Source organism: Siphateles boraxobius, unplaced genomic scaffold (genome assembly GCF_051911475.1).
Source record: "Siphateles boraxobius isolate OS27281-9 unplaced genomic scaffold, OSU_SipBor_1 246, whole genome shotgun sequence".
Taxonomy (NCBI): domain Eukaryota; kingdom Metazoa; phylum Chordata; class Actinopteri; order Cypriniformes; family Leuciscidae; genus Siphateles; species Siphateles boraxobius.
Window position 1 is genome coordinate 165,001 of NW_027508862.1, and position 15,780 is coordinate 180,780.

Sequence of the window (15,780 nt, forward strand, 5' to 3'; positions counted from 1 at the left end):
TGTGTGGGGCTGTGTGTGTGGGGCTGTGTGTGTGGGGCTGTGTGTGTGGGGCTGTGTGTGTGGGGCTGTGTGTGTGGGGCTGTGTGTGTGGGGCTGTGTGTGTGGGGCTGTGTGTGTGGGGCTGTGTGTGTGGGGCTGTGTGTGTGGGGCTGTGTGTGTGGGGCTGTGTGTGTGGGGCTGTGTGTGTGGGGCTGTGTGTGTGGGGCTGTGTGTGTGGGGCTGTGTGTGTGGGGCTGTGTGTGTGGGGCTGTGTGTGTGGGGCTGTGTGTGTGGGGCTGTGTGTGTGGGGCTGTGTGTGTGGGGCTGTGTGTGTGGGGCTGTGTGTGTGGGGCTGTGTGTGTGGGGCTGTGTGTGTGGGGCTGTGTGTGTGGGGCTGTGTGTGTGGGGCTGTGTGTGTGGGGCTGTGTGTGTGGGGCTGTGTGTGTGGGGCTGTGTGTGTGGGGCTGTGTGTGTGGGGCTGTGTGTGTGGGGCTGTGTGTGTGGGGCTGTGTGTGTGGGGCTGTGTGTGTGGGGCTGTGTGTGTGGGGCTGTGTGTGTGGGGCTGTGTGTGTGGGGCTGTGTGTGTGGGGCTGTGTGTGTGGGGCTGTGTGTGTGGGGCTGTGTGTGTGGGGCTGTGTGTGTGGGGCTGTGTGTGTGGGGCTGTGTGTGTGGGGCTGTGTGTGTGGGGCTGTGTGTGTGGGGCTGTGTGTGTGGCTAACACACGCACGCAAGCTCTTGAAGCTCCGCCCTCTGTGCCGGGAACAGCAGCTCATTTGCATTTAAAGGGACACACACACGTTTTGGCTCACCCTGAAAAAGGACAATTTTAACATGCTATAAATAATCATTTTTTGGGGTATTTAGAGCTAAAACTTTACATACACACTCTGGGGACATCAGAGACTTATTTCACATCTTGTGAAAAGGGCATTATACAACCTCTTTGAGTTCTGCAAATGACAATAAATAGGAGATTATGAGAGAATGTTCTTGAATACATGACATGTTCTCCAGTGTTCATAAGCTTGAATCAAGGGAATAATGAGTGCTGAAGTGATTAATCCGTAGAGTCACGGGATAATGACAGAATTGTCACATTTAACACGTCCCGTCTGCTTTTCAATCATCTATCTCTGATTAGCCTTTAATAGGTCACATATCCCATGGATTTAATCAAATTATAGAATTATTACCTCGGGTCAACATAGGCAGCCGTTGATGGAAAGTTATGTGCTGCTTTTACCAGTTACTTAAATCAGTTGAATAATTAGTAGTTGGTTCATTTGAAAAGAGCAACTATCAGCTGAACACATTTTGGGTGATATCGTCATGAGTCAACGGGAACTTACTGGTGTGTCTTTATATTAAAGTCCCCCTGTGGTCAAGCTTCAAAATCCAGCTTTAAATGTTGTTTATGTGTCTATGTGGTGTTTTTAATATGCTTTAAGACAAACCATGTGTAAATTCATAAGTCGACAGCATTGCTGAATATTTTCTCCTTAAAACTGCAGTGAACCAAAGACAGTCTCAAAAACACGCTTTGAAATCGCTGGTGTTTCTGACGTCACAAACTACCTTGTAACCAATCAGATCAACGTGTGATCGTCAACGAGTGGATCTCTGAGTGAGTGAGTGAGTGAGTGGAGGCGGGGCTCATTTGCATATTCATAGAACCACGCATACTAAATCAGGCAAGGGTGTCGAGTTAATTTCAAGATATTTTAAGGCATTATATTCAAGGAAAAAAGTTTAAATATGTAATTTTGGTGATCAAAGGTGAGTTTTAAGTGATAAAATTATTGTCTAGGGGGACTTTAATACACCAGACACTTTTTGCTAATGCTATTTTGTATTAATGTGTTTCATGTAGACACAGTAACAAGCTTCTGTTTCTACACAAACACATCAGTGATTTTTATGTTGCGATAAATGTCATGTGACTGATCACACCGGACCTGCATGAAAATGACATCATGTCAACACGGACTCCAAGAGATCTGGTAAAAGGTTCAAACAAAAAATGCACTGTTGATTAAAATGCTAAATTTGATATTAGGCTACATTCTGTGTGTAAATGAATAGTCTTGGACATGGTGCTGGAAACCCAAAGCACAGGACAATAGAGACACCAGAATAACAATATTCATGATTCTGAAGCTGAAAATACAGAATTATTTTAGACGAATATGCTTGCTCTCTTTCACTGACTAGATATTAAAAAGTGGCCTACATTATTTTAAATATAAGACATTTGGCTCTATTAGGAGACATAAATATTCCCACATTGCATTATTATACATTATATTCAACATTATAGATAGTAGTTTAATTAGTACTGACACTAAAACTCTGAAAACTTGAATTTTTTCTCAGTTATTTTATTTTGGGTGAACTATACCCAATACTTTTTTAGTATTGCGATATATTGAACGTCAATTTATTTTAATGTTTCTTATCTCATAATTCACAATCATACATTGTTTATAACTATTCACAGTCTGACCTTTAGGATCCATCATATCAGCTTCTGACACAACCAGTAGTGTGAGTTTGGGGCTTTGATATCTGATTGTATTTTGGGACACTAGTAATCACGTATTGAACGTCAATTTATTTTATGTTTCTTAACTCATAATTCACAATCATATTTACTTTGGCTAGTTGTTTTCTTTATTGCACATTCATTCATTCATGCATTAGTAGTGTGTCGGTCTCCACCCTTCTTATATCTCTATGATCTGCTTCAGGTTTCAGCTCCACCTGCCCGGTGAGCGCGAGGCTGCGTCTCAACACCTCTCGAGTGCCCTACCCAGTGCGCAGCGTCAATGCCGCGTGTCATTGGCACGTGACGCAGGCCCGTGTTGCCTAGGCAGCGGCCGAGCGGGGTTTGAGACGCGGCCCGTGAGGTGAGAGTGAGAGATTCAACATGGCGGCGGAGTTTCGCTCTCTGGCGATGAAATACCATCAACAGTCACGAATGATATCGTAATATCGCATTAAAACAGCCTCAGATCGATTTCCAATCATTTCGTTTTACATTTTCAATATCCTTTGAAGGACATTATATGACATTTCGTGTCAACGTGTGTCGATGGTTGTAACGTAACGTATATTAACGCGGTACATTCTCTAATTAATGTCGTTTTATCTATCATCGTTTTAGTCTGAAGGATCTGAGGTGAAAATGCGCTTCAGGTAAATGTGTTTTCCTCTCGTTTTGCTTTGTTTTTGTACTATTCTCCAGTGTTGTCGTCGTATGATCTCTGACAGTCAGCTGATACACGGTCATTATGCAGATTTAAAGCAAACGCGTCTGAATTTATTCATCATATCATGCAAAACATTACATTTTAAATAATTACACTGTAATACCAAATTTTATTTAATCCTAATGCTATATCACAATGGTTGTTTTCGAATCCAAAAACAAATTTAGTAAGTCATTATTTTATTTTCAATAAGCACAAATAAGATCATGCTCACGGTCTGATCTGTGTAAATAATGTAAAGCACTGATATGTTTTTGTTAGGGATTATTTTGTATGCTTTACCCTGTTGTTTGTGTTCTTTTGTTGTTGTTGTTGTTGTTGTTGATGATGCGCTTTAATCTGACCTCAATATCACTGAAAACCACTGCACTCATATTCTCACAAAGAATAAACCTATGGAAGCTTGTTTCTGCTACGAAATAAAATATTAAAAAGGTAATTGCAACTTTTTATCTCACTTTTTTTCTCGCAATTGCCAGTTTATATTGTGCAATCTTGAGAAAAATAGTAAAAATTCTGAGATATAAACTCGCAATTGGGAGAAAGAAGTCAGAATTGTGAGACGATGATAATAATAATATAATATAACCCAGATAATAATATAACCCAGCCTCAATAACCTTTTATTTTTTTATTCTGTTACATTAGTGGCGTGTCACGTGGTTAGTTAAGCAAATGCATCAGTCACATCACATATCTCGTGTTGTAGTATTGTAACAGAATTCATTTATATTATAATTCTACTGCATGTCTAATCCGACACCGTTTTACTAACCCGAGATGGCTCTCATATTGTGTAGCAGTTATGATAGAGTGTGATGTAGTGACTGAGGGAAACAGGATAGTGTAGTGTACACTAGTGTCTTATTTACATATTGCAGTGAAGCCTGTGTTTTGCAGTGCATTTCTTTGAGTTGCTGGAGGACATGTGCTGGATTCCTGACGTGTGTAGAGTTACTGACATGTGTAGAGTTACTGAAGTGCGTAGAGTTACTGAGAGCTCCAGCGGCTGTTCACACGATGTTGCGAGAAAGAGTTGTTCAGCTGTTCCTAGTCTGAAAGAAATTGTGCACTATCCGGGAATAAAGTATTAGGGCTGCACGATTAATAGAATAAAAATGAGATAGTGATTATCACTTAGTGCGATTATAAAATGGAAAAGACTGTGATTTAATTAAATAAATATATGCACGTATTTCAGGGTGAAGCGCGGCACTGTGTTCATTTACACGCGAGCAGCTCATGGTCTCTTGCCCTGCTTTGAGTCACTTTAAGCTAAATTTTTTATTTTTTATTAAATACTCTTTAATTTTTACAATGAAATATTACAATAGTAAAAAAAAAAATAATTCAACCTAATCTTTTCCTGTTTGTACACAATAAGCAGTAATCATGAACTTCAAAGTCTGATGTAATTTTTTAAAGGCAAACCTGATTCTATGTGATACGCACTGGAAGTTTGATGTTTTATCTGTAGTTCATGTAAAACATGCACGAAGGTTTCCGATGTAAAATTAGTGCCTTGGTCTGTCTGTAGCACTCGCGGTAACCTAATGTCTGTAGCACTCGCGGTAACCTAATGTCTGTAGCACTCACGGTAACCTAATGTCTGTAGCACTCGATGGAACCTAATGTCTGTAGCACTCGATGGAACCTAATGTCTGTAGCACTCGCTGGAACCTAATGTCTGTAGCACTCACTGGAACCTAATGTCTGTAGCACTCACTGGAACCTAATGTTTGTAGCACTCGCGGGAACCTAATGTCTGTAGCACTCGCTGGAACCTAATGTCTGTAGCACTCGATGGAACCTAATGTCTGTAGCACTCGATGGAACCTAATGTCTGTAGCACTCGCTGGAACCTAATGTCTGTAGCACTCACTGGAACCTAATGTCTGTAGCACTCACTGGAACCTAATGTTTGTAGCACTCGCGGGAACCTAATGTCTGTAGCACTCGCTGGAACCTAATGTCTGTAGCACTCGCGGGAACCTAATGTCTGTAGCACTCGATGGAACCTAATGTCTGTAGCACTCGCGGTAACCTAATGTCTGTAGCACTCGCGGGAACCTAATGTCTGTAGCACTCGCTGGAACCTAATGTCTGTAGCACTCGATGGAACCTAATGTCTGTAGCACTCGCTGGAACCTAATGTCTGTAGCACTCCCTGGAACCTAATGTTTGTAGCACTCGCGGGAACCTAATGTCTGTAGCACTCGCTGGAACCTAATGTCTGTAGCACTCGATGGAACCTAATGTTTGTAGCACTCGCGGGAACCTAATGTCTGTAGCACTCGCTGGAACCTAATGTCTGTAGCACTCGATGGAACCTAATGTCTGTAGCACTCGCGGTAACCTAATGTCTGTAGCACTCGCGGGAACCTAATGTCTGTAGCACTCGCTGGAACCTAATGTCTGTAGCACTCGCGGGAACCTAATGTCTGTAGCACTCGATGGAACCTAATGTCTGTAGCACTCGCGGTAACCTAATGTCTGTAGCACTCGCGGGAACCTAATGTCTGTAGCACTCGCTGGAACCTAATGTCTGTAGCACTCGATGGAACCTAATGTCTGTAGCACTCGCGGTAACCTAATGTCTGTAGCACTCGCGGGAACCTAATGTCTGCAGCACTCGCGGTAACCTAATGTCTGTAGCACTCGCGGTAACCTAATGTCTGTAGCACTCGCTGGAACCTAATGTCTGCAGCACTCGCGGTAAACTAATGTCTGTAGCACTCGCGGTAAACTAATGTCTGTAGCACTCGCGGGAACCTAATGTCTGTAGCACTCACGGTAACCTAATGTCTGTAGCACTCACGGTAACCTAATGTCTGTAGCACTCGCGGTAACCTAATGTCTGTAGCACTCGCTGGAACCTAATGTCTGCAGCACTCGCGGTAAACTAATGTCTGTAGCACTCGCGGTAAACTAATGTCTGTAGCACTCGCGGTAAACTAATGTCTGTAGCACTCGCGGGAACCTAATGTCTGTAGCACTCACGGTAACCTAATGTCTGTAGCACTCGCGGTAACCTAATGTCTGTAGCACTCGCTGGAACCTAATGTCTGCAGCACTCGCGGTAAACTAATGTCTGTAGCACTCGCGGTAAACTAATGTCTGTAGCACTCGCTGGAACCTAATGTCTGTAGCACTCGATGGAACCTAATGTCTGTAGCACTCGCGGGAACCTAATGTCTGTAGCACTCGCGGTAACCTAATGTCTGTAGCACTCGATGGAACCTAATGTCTGTAGCACTCGCGGGAACCTAATGTCTGTAGCACTCGCGGGAACCTAATGTCTGTAGCACTCGCTGGAACCTAATGTCTGTAGCACTCGATGGAACCTAATGTCTGTAGCACTCGCGGTAACCTAATGTCTGTAGCACTCGCGGTAACCTAATGTCTGTAGCACTCGATGGAACCTAATGTCTGTAGCACTCGATGGAACCTAATGTCTGTAGCACTCGATGGAACCTAATGTCTGTAGCACTCGCGGTAACCTAATGTCTGTAGCACTCGCGGTAACCTAATGTCTGTAGCACTCGCGGTAACCTAATGTCTGTAGCACTCGATGGAACCTAATGTCTGTAGCACTCGCGGGAACCTAATGTCTGTAGCACTCGATGGAACCTAATGTCTGTAGCACTCGATGGAACCTAATGTCTGTAGCACTCGCGGTAACCTAATGTCTGTAGCACTCGCGGTAACCTAATGTCTGTAGCACTCGATGGAACCTAATGTCTGTAGCACTCGCGGGAACCTAATGTCTGTAGCACTCGATGGAACCTAATGTCTGTAGCACTCGATGGAACCTAATGTCTGTAGCACTCGCGGGAACCTAATGTTTGTAGCACCTGCTGGAACCTAATGTCTGTAGCACTCGCGGGAACCTAATGTCTGTAGCACACGCTGGAACTTAATGTCTGTAGCACTCGCGGGAACCTAATGTCTGTAGCACTCGCGGGAACCTAATGTCTGCAGCACTCGCGGGAACCTAATGTCTGTAACACTCGCTGGAACCTAATGTCTGTAGCACTCGCGGGAACCTAATGTCTGTAGCACTCGTGGGAACCTAATGTCTGTAGCACTCGCGGGAACCTAATGTCTGTAGCACTCGCTGGAACCTAATGTCTGTAGCACTCGCGGGAACCTAATGTCTGTAGCACTCGCGGTAACCTAATGTCTGTAGCACTCGCGGGAAACTAATGTCTGTAGCACTCGCGGGAACCTAATGTCTGTAGCACTCGCGGGAACCTAATGTCTGTAGCACTCGCTGGAACCTAATGTCTGTAGCACTCGCGGGAACCTAATGTCTGTAGCACTCGCTGGAACCTAATGTCTGTAGCACTCGCTGGAACCTAATGTCTGTAGCACTCGATGGAACCTAATGTCTGTAGCACTCGATGGAACCTAATGTCTGTAGCACTCGCTGGAACCTAATGTCTGTAGCACTCACTGGAACCTAATGTCTGTAGCACTCGCGGTAACCTAATGTCTGTAGCACTCGCGGGAACCTAATGTCTGTAGCACTCGCTGGAACCTAATGTCTGTAGCACTCGCGGGAACCTAATGTCTGTAGCACTCGATGGAACCTAATGTCTGTAGCACTCGCGGTAACCTAATGTCTGTAGCACTCGCGGGAACCTAATGTCTGTAGCACTCGCTGGAACCTAATGTCTGTAGCACTCGATGGAACCTAATGTCTGTAGCACTCGCGGTAACCTAATGTCTGTAGCACTCGCGGGAACCTAATGTCTGCAGCACTCGCGGTAACCTAATGTCTGTAGCACTCGCGGTAACCTAATGTCTGTAGCACTCGCTGGAACCTAATGTCTGCAGCACTCGCGGTAAACTAATGTCTGTAGCACTCGCGGTAAACTAATGTCTGTAGCACTCGCGGGAACCTAATGTCTGTAGCACTCACGGTAACCTAATGTCTGTAGCACTCACGGTAACCTAATGTCTGTAGCACTCGCGGTAACCTAATGTCTGTAGCACTCGCTGGAACCTAATGTCTGCAGCACTCGCGGTAAACTAATGTCTGTAGCACTCGCGGTAAACTAATGTCTGTAGCACTCGCGGTAAACTAATGTCTGTAGCACTCGCGGGAACCTAATGTCTGTAGCACTCACGGTAACCTAATGTCTGTAGCACTCGCGGTAACCTAATGTCTGTAGCACTCGCTGGAACCTAATGTCTGCAGCACTCGCGGTAAACTAATGTCTGTAGCACTCGCGGTAAACTAATGTCTGTAGCACTCGCTGGAACCTAATGTCTGTAGCACTCGATGGAACCTAATGTCTGTAGCACTCGCCGGAACCTAATGTCTGTAGCACTCGATGGAACCTAATGTCTGTAGCACTCGCGGTAACCTAATGTCTGTAGCACTCGATGGAACCTAATGTCTGTAGCACTCGCGGGAACCTAATGTCTGTAGCACTCGCGGGAACCTAATGTCTGTAGCACTCGCTGGAACCTAATGTCTGTAGCACTCGATGGAACCTAATGTCTGTAGCACTCGCGGTAACCTAATGTCTGTAGCACTCGCGGTAACCTAATGTCTGTAGCACTCGATGGAACCTAATGTCTGTAGCACTCGATGGAACCTAATGTCTGTAGCACTCGATGGAACCTAATGTCTGTAGCACTCGCGGTAACCTAATGTCTGTAGCACTCGCGGTAACCTAATGTCTGTAGCACTCGCGGTAACCTAATGTCTGTAGCACTCGATGGAACCTAATGTCTGTAGCACTCGCGGGAACCTAATGTCTGTAGCACTCGATGGAACCTAATGTCTGTAGCACTCGATGGAACCTAATGTCTGTAGCACTCGCGGTAACCTAATGTCTGTAGCACTCGCGGTAACCTAATGTCTGTAGCACTCGATGGAACCTAATGTCTGTAGCACTCGCGGGAACCTAATGTCTGTAGCACTCGATGGAACCTAATGTCTGTAGCACTCGATGGAACCTAATGTCTGTAGCACTCGCGGGAACCTAATGTTTGTAGCACCTGCTGGAACCTAATGTCTGTAGCACTCGCGGGAACCTAATGTCTGTAGCACTCGCTGGAACTTAATGTCTGTAGCACTCGCGGGAACCTAATGTCTGTAGCACTCGATGGAACCTAATGTCTGTAGCACTCGCGGGAACTTAATGTCTGTAGCACTCGCTGGAACCTAATGTCTGTAGCACTCGCGGGAATCTAATGTCTGTAGCACTCGTGGGAACCTAATGTCTGTAGCACTCGCGGGAACCTAATGTCTGTAGCACTCGCTGGAACCTAATGTCTGTAGCACTCGCGGGAACCTAATGTCTGTAGCACTCGCGGTAACCTAATGTGTGTAGCACTCGCGGGAAACTAATGTCTGTAGCACTCGCGGGAACCTAATGTCTGTAGCACTCGCGGGAACCTAATGTCTGTAGCACTCGCTGGAACCTAATGTCTGTAGCACTCGCGGGAACCTAATGTCTGTAGCACTCGCTGGAACCTAATGTCTGTAGCACTCGCGGGAACCTAATGTCTGTAGCACTCGCGGTAACCTAATGTCTGTAGCACTCGCTGGAACCTAATGTCTGTAGCACTCGCTGGAACCTAATGTCTGTAGCACTCGCGGTAACCTAATGTCTGTAGCACTCGCGGGAACCTAATGTCTGTAGCACTCGCTGGAACCTAATGTCTGTAGCACTCGCGGGAACCTAATGTCTGTAGCACTCGCGGTAACCTAATGTCTGTAGCACTCGCTGGAACCTAATGTCTGTAGCACTCGCGGGAACCTAATGTCTGTAGCACTCGCTGGAACCTAATGTCTGTAGCACTCGCGGGAAACTAATTTCTGTAGCACTCGCGGGAACCTAATGTCTGTAGCACTCGATGGAACCTAATGTCTGTAGCACTCGCGGGAACCTAATGTCTGTCTTTAGCACTCGCGGGAACCTAATGTCTGTAGCACTCGCTGGAACCTAATGTCTGTAGCACTCGCTGGAACCTAATGTCTGTAGCACTCGCGGGAACCTAATGTCTGTAGCACTCGCTGGAACCTAATGTCTGTAGCACTCGCTGGAACTTAATGTCTGTAGCACTCGCGGGAACCTAATGTCTGTAACACTCGCGGGAACCTAATGTCTGTAGCACTCGCTGGAACCTAATGTCTGTAGCACTCGCGGGAACCTAATGTCTGTAACACTCGCGGGAACCTAATGTCTGTAGCACTTGCGGGAACCTAACGTCTGTAGCACTCGCGTTAACCTAATGTCTGTAGCACTCGCTGGAACCTAATGTCTGTAGCACTCGCGGTAACCTAATGTCTGTAGCACTCGCGGGAACCTAATGTCTGTAGCACTCGCGGGAACCTAATGTCTGTAGCACTCGCTGGAACCTAATGTCTGTAGCACTCGCGGTAACCTAATGTCTGTAGCACTCGCGGGAACCTAATGTCTGTAGCACTCGCTGGAACCTAATGTCTGTAGCACTCGCGGTAACCTAATGTCTGTAGCACTCGCGGTAACCTAATGTCTGTAGCACTCGCGGTAACCTAATGTCTGTAGCACTCGCGGGAACCTAATGTCTGTAGCACTCGCGGGAACCTAATGTCTGTAGCACTCGCGGTAACCTAATGTCTGTAGCACTCGCGGTAACCTAATGTCTGTAGCACTCGCGGGAACCTAATGTCTGTAGCACTCGCGGTAACCTAATGTCTGTAGCACTCGCGGTAACCTAATGTCTGTAGCACTCGCGGTAACCTAATGTCTGTAGCACTCGCGGGAACCTAATGTCTGTAGCACTCGCGGGAACCTAATGTCTGTAGCACTCGCGGGAACCTAATGTCTGTAGCACTCGCGGGAACCTAATGTCTGTAGCACTCGCGGGAACCTAATGTCTGCAGCACTCGCGGGAACCTAATGTCTGTAGCACTCGCGGGAACCCAATGTCTGCAGCACTCGCGGGAACCTAATGTCTGTAGCACTCGCGGGAACCTAATGTCTGTAGCACTCGCGGGAACCTAATGTCTGCAGCACTCGCGGGAACCTAATGTCTGTAGCACTCGCGGGAACCTAATGTCTGTAGCACTCGCGGGAACCTAATGTCTGTAGCACTCGCGGGAACCTAATGTCTGCAGCACTCGCGGGAACCTAATGTCTGTAGCACTCGCGGGAACCCAATGTCTGCAGCACTCGCGGGAACCTAATGTCTGTAGCACTCGCGGGAAACTAATGTCTGCAGCACTCGCGGGAACCTAATGTCTGTAGCACTCGCGGGAACCTAATGTCTGCAGCACTCGCGGGAACCTAATGTCTGTAGCACTCGCGGGAACCTAATGTCTGCAGCACTCGCGGGAACCTAATGTCTGTAGCACTTGCGGGAACCCAATGTCTGCAGCACTCGCGGGAACCTAATGTCTGTAGCACTCGCGGGAAACTAATGTCTGCAGCACTCGCGGGAACCTAATGTCTGTAGCACTCGCGGGAACCTAATGTCTGCAGCACTCGCGGGAACCTAATGTCTGTAGCACTCGCGGGAACCCAATGTCTGCAGCACTCGCGGGAACCTAATGTCTGTAGCACTCGCGGGAAACTAATGTCTGCAGCACTCGCGGGAACCTAATGTCTGTAGCACTCGCGGGAACCTAATGTCTGCAGCACTCGCGGGAACCTAATGTCTGTAGCACTCGCGGGAACCTAATGTCTGCAGCACTCGCGGGAACCTAATGTCTGTAGCACTTGCGGTAACCTAATGTCTGTAGCACTCGCGGGAACCTAATGTCTGTAGCACTCGCGGGAACCTAATGTCTGTAGCACTCGCGGTAACCTAATGTCTGTAGCACTCGCTGGAACCTAATGTCTGTAGCACTCGCGGTAACCTAATGTCTGTAGCACTCGCGGTAACCTAATGTCTGTAGCACTCGCAGTAACCTCAAGCTATAAAGAGTTTAACCACCATCTGACTTTTCAGGGTACGCAGGGCAACCTAGTAGTGGCACACATGAATGTTAATACTTACTGATGTTTGCCTGCATGCATACTATTTATTGATCAAATCTAGTAATTTAAAGGTAAATAAAGTAAAAAAATTAAAAAATAATCTCCAAAAAAATTGCATTAAAAGATAGAAAAATATAATCAAAATGAAATAAAATAAGCTTTCTGGACAAAAAAAAAGAAGGTATAATTTTAAGGCTTCGGGTCATTTTGACCCACGAGGGAAAGATGTGTCACACCTGAGGGTTAATACTTACTGATGTTTGCTTGCATGCTTATTATTTATTGATCAAATCTAGAAATTTAAAGGTAAATAAAGTTAAAAAAAATCTCCACATTTTTTAAAACTAAAAAAATATTGTTAAAATGAAATAAAATAAGCTTTCTGGACAAAAAAAAAAAAAGAGGATAATTTTAGGGCTTCGGGTCATTTTGACCCGTGAGGGAAAGATGTATGCTAACATGCATGATACCAAATGAAGCTCTTGTTGATTTCTTCTGTGTAGGTGATTGAGATTAGCGACGTACCTCAGGGCTCCGTCAGCGGCCCGTTCACGTTCATCATGTCCTCGGCCCCGAAACCTCCTGTTTCCTCGGGCCTGGACGATCTCTCCATCTCGTCTCTGCTGTCCGCAGACCTGGAGGAGGAGGAGGGCGAGGCAGTGGACGAGGATCTGGCCGATCTGGAGGTGAACCCGTACGACGGGCTGCCGTTCTCCTCCCGATACTACAGTCTTCTGGAGGAGAGGAAGACGCTGCCCGTGTGGAGTCTGAAGTTCAGTTTGCTGGAGCACATGGAGGAGCACAGTATGATCGTGCTGAGCGCGGATGGAGGCTCGGGGAAGAGCACACAGGTGCTTATCTACATCACACACACCTTATCTACATCACAAACACTGGCTGCTTCACCATCAGGGCTTGAAATTAACACACTCACACTCACTTTGCTGGGGAATTTCGTGTGTAAGTCAAATCTGCGCAGATTTAGATTTAGTCGTCATGATATATTAAATACAGCGTATTGCGCAGAATCTGCTCATATCTGGCTTACTTGAACACACGTCACTACGCTACAAATAACGGCACGCTTGCTCTTTTGTATTGAAGCAATAGCGAAAATTAAAAAGCATTTGTTTAACAAAAAAGACTTTGTTATTTTCCAACATTCCATTTTTTTTTTTTTGTTCTTTGTACTGTATACTATTGATCTGTCCACCTATCTGTTCTATCCCAATCTTTTCTATTCTATTCTATATTCTATTCTATATTATTCTGTTCTATGGTTTTATTCAATTCCATTCTGTTCTGTTCTATTCTAGCCTAGTTTTGTTTGATTCTGTTGAATTGTATTCTACTGTTGTGTTCTATTTCATTCTGTTCTCTGACGTGGCTCTTTGTCTCGTGTGTGTGTGTGTGTGTGTGTGTGTTTGCAGGTTCCTCAGTGGTGTGTGGAGTACGCTCTGTCGCACGAGTTCTCTCAGGGTCTGGTGTGTTGTTCTCAGCCATACGCGGCGGCAGCTTCCAGTCTAGCGCTCAGAGTGGCGGATGAGATGGACCTGAGTCTGGGGTTAGAGGTCGGCTACAGGGTCCCACACGAGGACGGGTGCACCCCCGACACTATCCTGAGGTACACACACACACACACACACACACACTCCCTAGTCTGAGGTTGGCGTACACACCTTTTCTGATTGGCCGATGTGTTGGAAGAGGGACTTTTATTTTGACGGGCGGCGCTGAGAACGGCATCGCTCACTCACATTCTCCGTCTTCATTAGTTTACGATCTCTGTCATATCTAATACTTTGTTAGACAGAACTGGTAAACAAGGAAAGTAAATGGTATGCGTAAAAGTAAAGCGTTTGCTTTTAATTTTTTCTAACAGAAAAGGCAAACAATCAGGCTGCGACACCATCCTGCGGTACGAGTCAAAAATGACAGAAATAAGAAAAAAAATATCTCAATGAATGCAATGTACTATTTTTAGTTCGATAATGTTTTTTACTGCGGTACGAGGCTGCGCATCTTGATCCTCTTGTGCTCTTCGCGTCTCGGTCAACAATAACTGAAGGGTTAGATTTTCTTTTCATTGAAATGAATGTACTATATTTTAGTTCGATAATGTTTTTTATTTAATATTTTGTATTTTTTAGGGGATTTTATGGTACTGAATTATATTTACGCTGTATTAATAATCCATTCATTCACTTTTTGATCATAGACCTGAAAATTTAATTTCCAACTTCTTTGATCTCTTTTCACAGACGACACTTGGCGGATTATTGCTGAAGTGAGAAGAGTTTTAAAAAGTGAACTTAAAAAAAGTTACAGAATTTTATGTTTATTGTTATGAAAAATTAGTAAAAATATATATTTTCAAAAACATGTTTTACTCTAAAACCTGTGAGAAAATCAAAGCCATAAATCGAAACAAGGTTTGTTTAAAAGTTGAGCTTGATATCTCAAAGAAATTAGTTTTCAGTGTGAAGGACTATAATGCGTTAAGAGCTCGCTCAAGTACTGGGAGCTAAACCATTTAGTGCTTTGTAAGTAATCAGCAATATTTTAAAATGTATACGATGTTTAATAGGGAGCCAATGCAGTGTTGACAGAACCGGGGTAATATGGTCGTACTTCCTGGTTCTGGTAAGAACTCTAGCGGCTGCGTTTTGAACTAGCTGTAGTTTGTTTATTAAGCGTGCAGGGCAACCACCCAGTAGAGCATTACAATAATCTAGCCTTGAGGTCATGAACGCATGAACTAACTGTGCCGCATTTGTCATTAAAGCATATGACGTAATTTAGATATAATTTTAAGATGGAAAAATGCGGTTTTACAGATACTAGACACGTGACTTTCAAATGAAAGATTGTGATCAAAGAGCACAAACACACACTCACACACACACGCAGGCACAGACTATACAAACTAATAACAGTCAGATAAGTGTGATTTAAACCATGCTAATGCAATTCAACTAATACCAACATAATTTTCGAGTCTATTTATAAGTATGTTGTGCCAAAAAAGTTTCATACCATTTTGATAAAGTAAAAAAAAAAAAGTAAATATTGCCGTTAAAATTGCAGAAGAGCACCAGTAGTAATGCTTGTGCTGTAATCTGCAGGTTCGTGACGGACTCGCTCTTGCTGGAGGAAATGATGTCAGACCCTCTTCTGCGTCAGTACGGGGTGTTGGTGATCGACGAGGCTCAGGAGCGCACGGTTTCCACGGATGTTTTGCTAGGGCTCCTGCGTGATGTGTGCCAGCAGCGCCGCGAGCTACGGGTGCTAGTGCTAACCGATCCCGCCAGCGCGCACACCTTCGCTAGCTTCCTGGGAGAGAGCGTGCCTCACCTCAGCGTTCCCTCGCTAGCCTCCAGCGCAGAGATCCTGTACCGGGACCCGCCCACAGGACGTGACTTAGCAACCGCTTCCTGTCACATGATCCTGGATCTGCACCGCAGGGGGGAGCAAGGAGATGTTCTAGTGTTCCTCCCCAGCGTGCAGGTGTGTGTGTTTATTATTTATTTTTTATTTAACCAGAAAGGTCC

The 15,780-nt window shown here is 45.3% G+C and overlaps 1 protein-coding gene across 1 annotated transcript in view; it reads left to right on the forward strand.

Annotated features, from left to right (window-relative positions):
* Window positions 1–2,868: 2,868 nt before the first annotated feature.
* The window catches only part of LOC143749418 (ATP-dependent RNA helicase homolog DQX1-like), a 31,139-nt gene continuing 18,227 nt past the window's right edge, over window positions 2,869–15,780 (forward strand). The window contains exons 1-4 of the mRNA XM_077241907.1: window positions 2,869–3,174; window positions 12,733–13,080; window positions 13,660–13,853; window positions 15,355–15,736. Coding sequence (XP_077098022.1) covers window positions 12,790–13,080; window positions 13,660–13,853; window positions 15,355–15,736 — 867 coding nt within the window. The 5' untranslated portion in view covers window positions 2,869–3,174; window positions 12,733–12,789. The remainder of the gene's footprint in view (window positions 3,175–12,732; window positions 13,081–13,659; window positions 13,854–15,354; window positions 15,737–15,780) is intronic.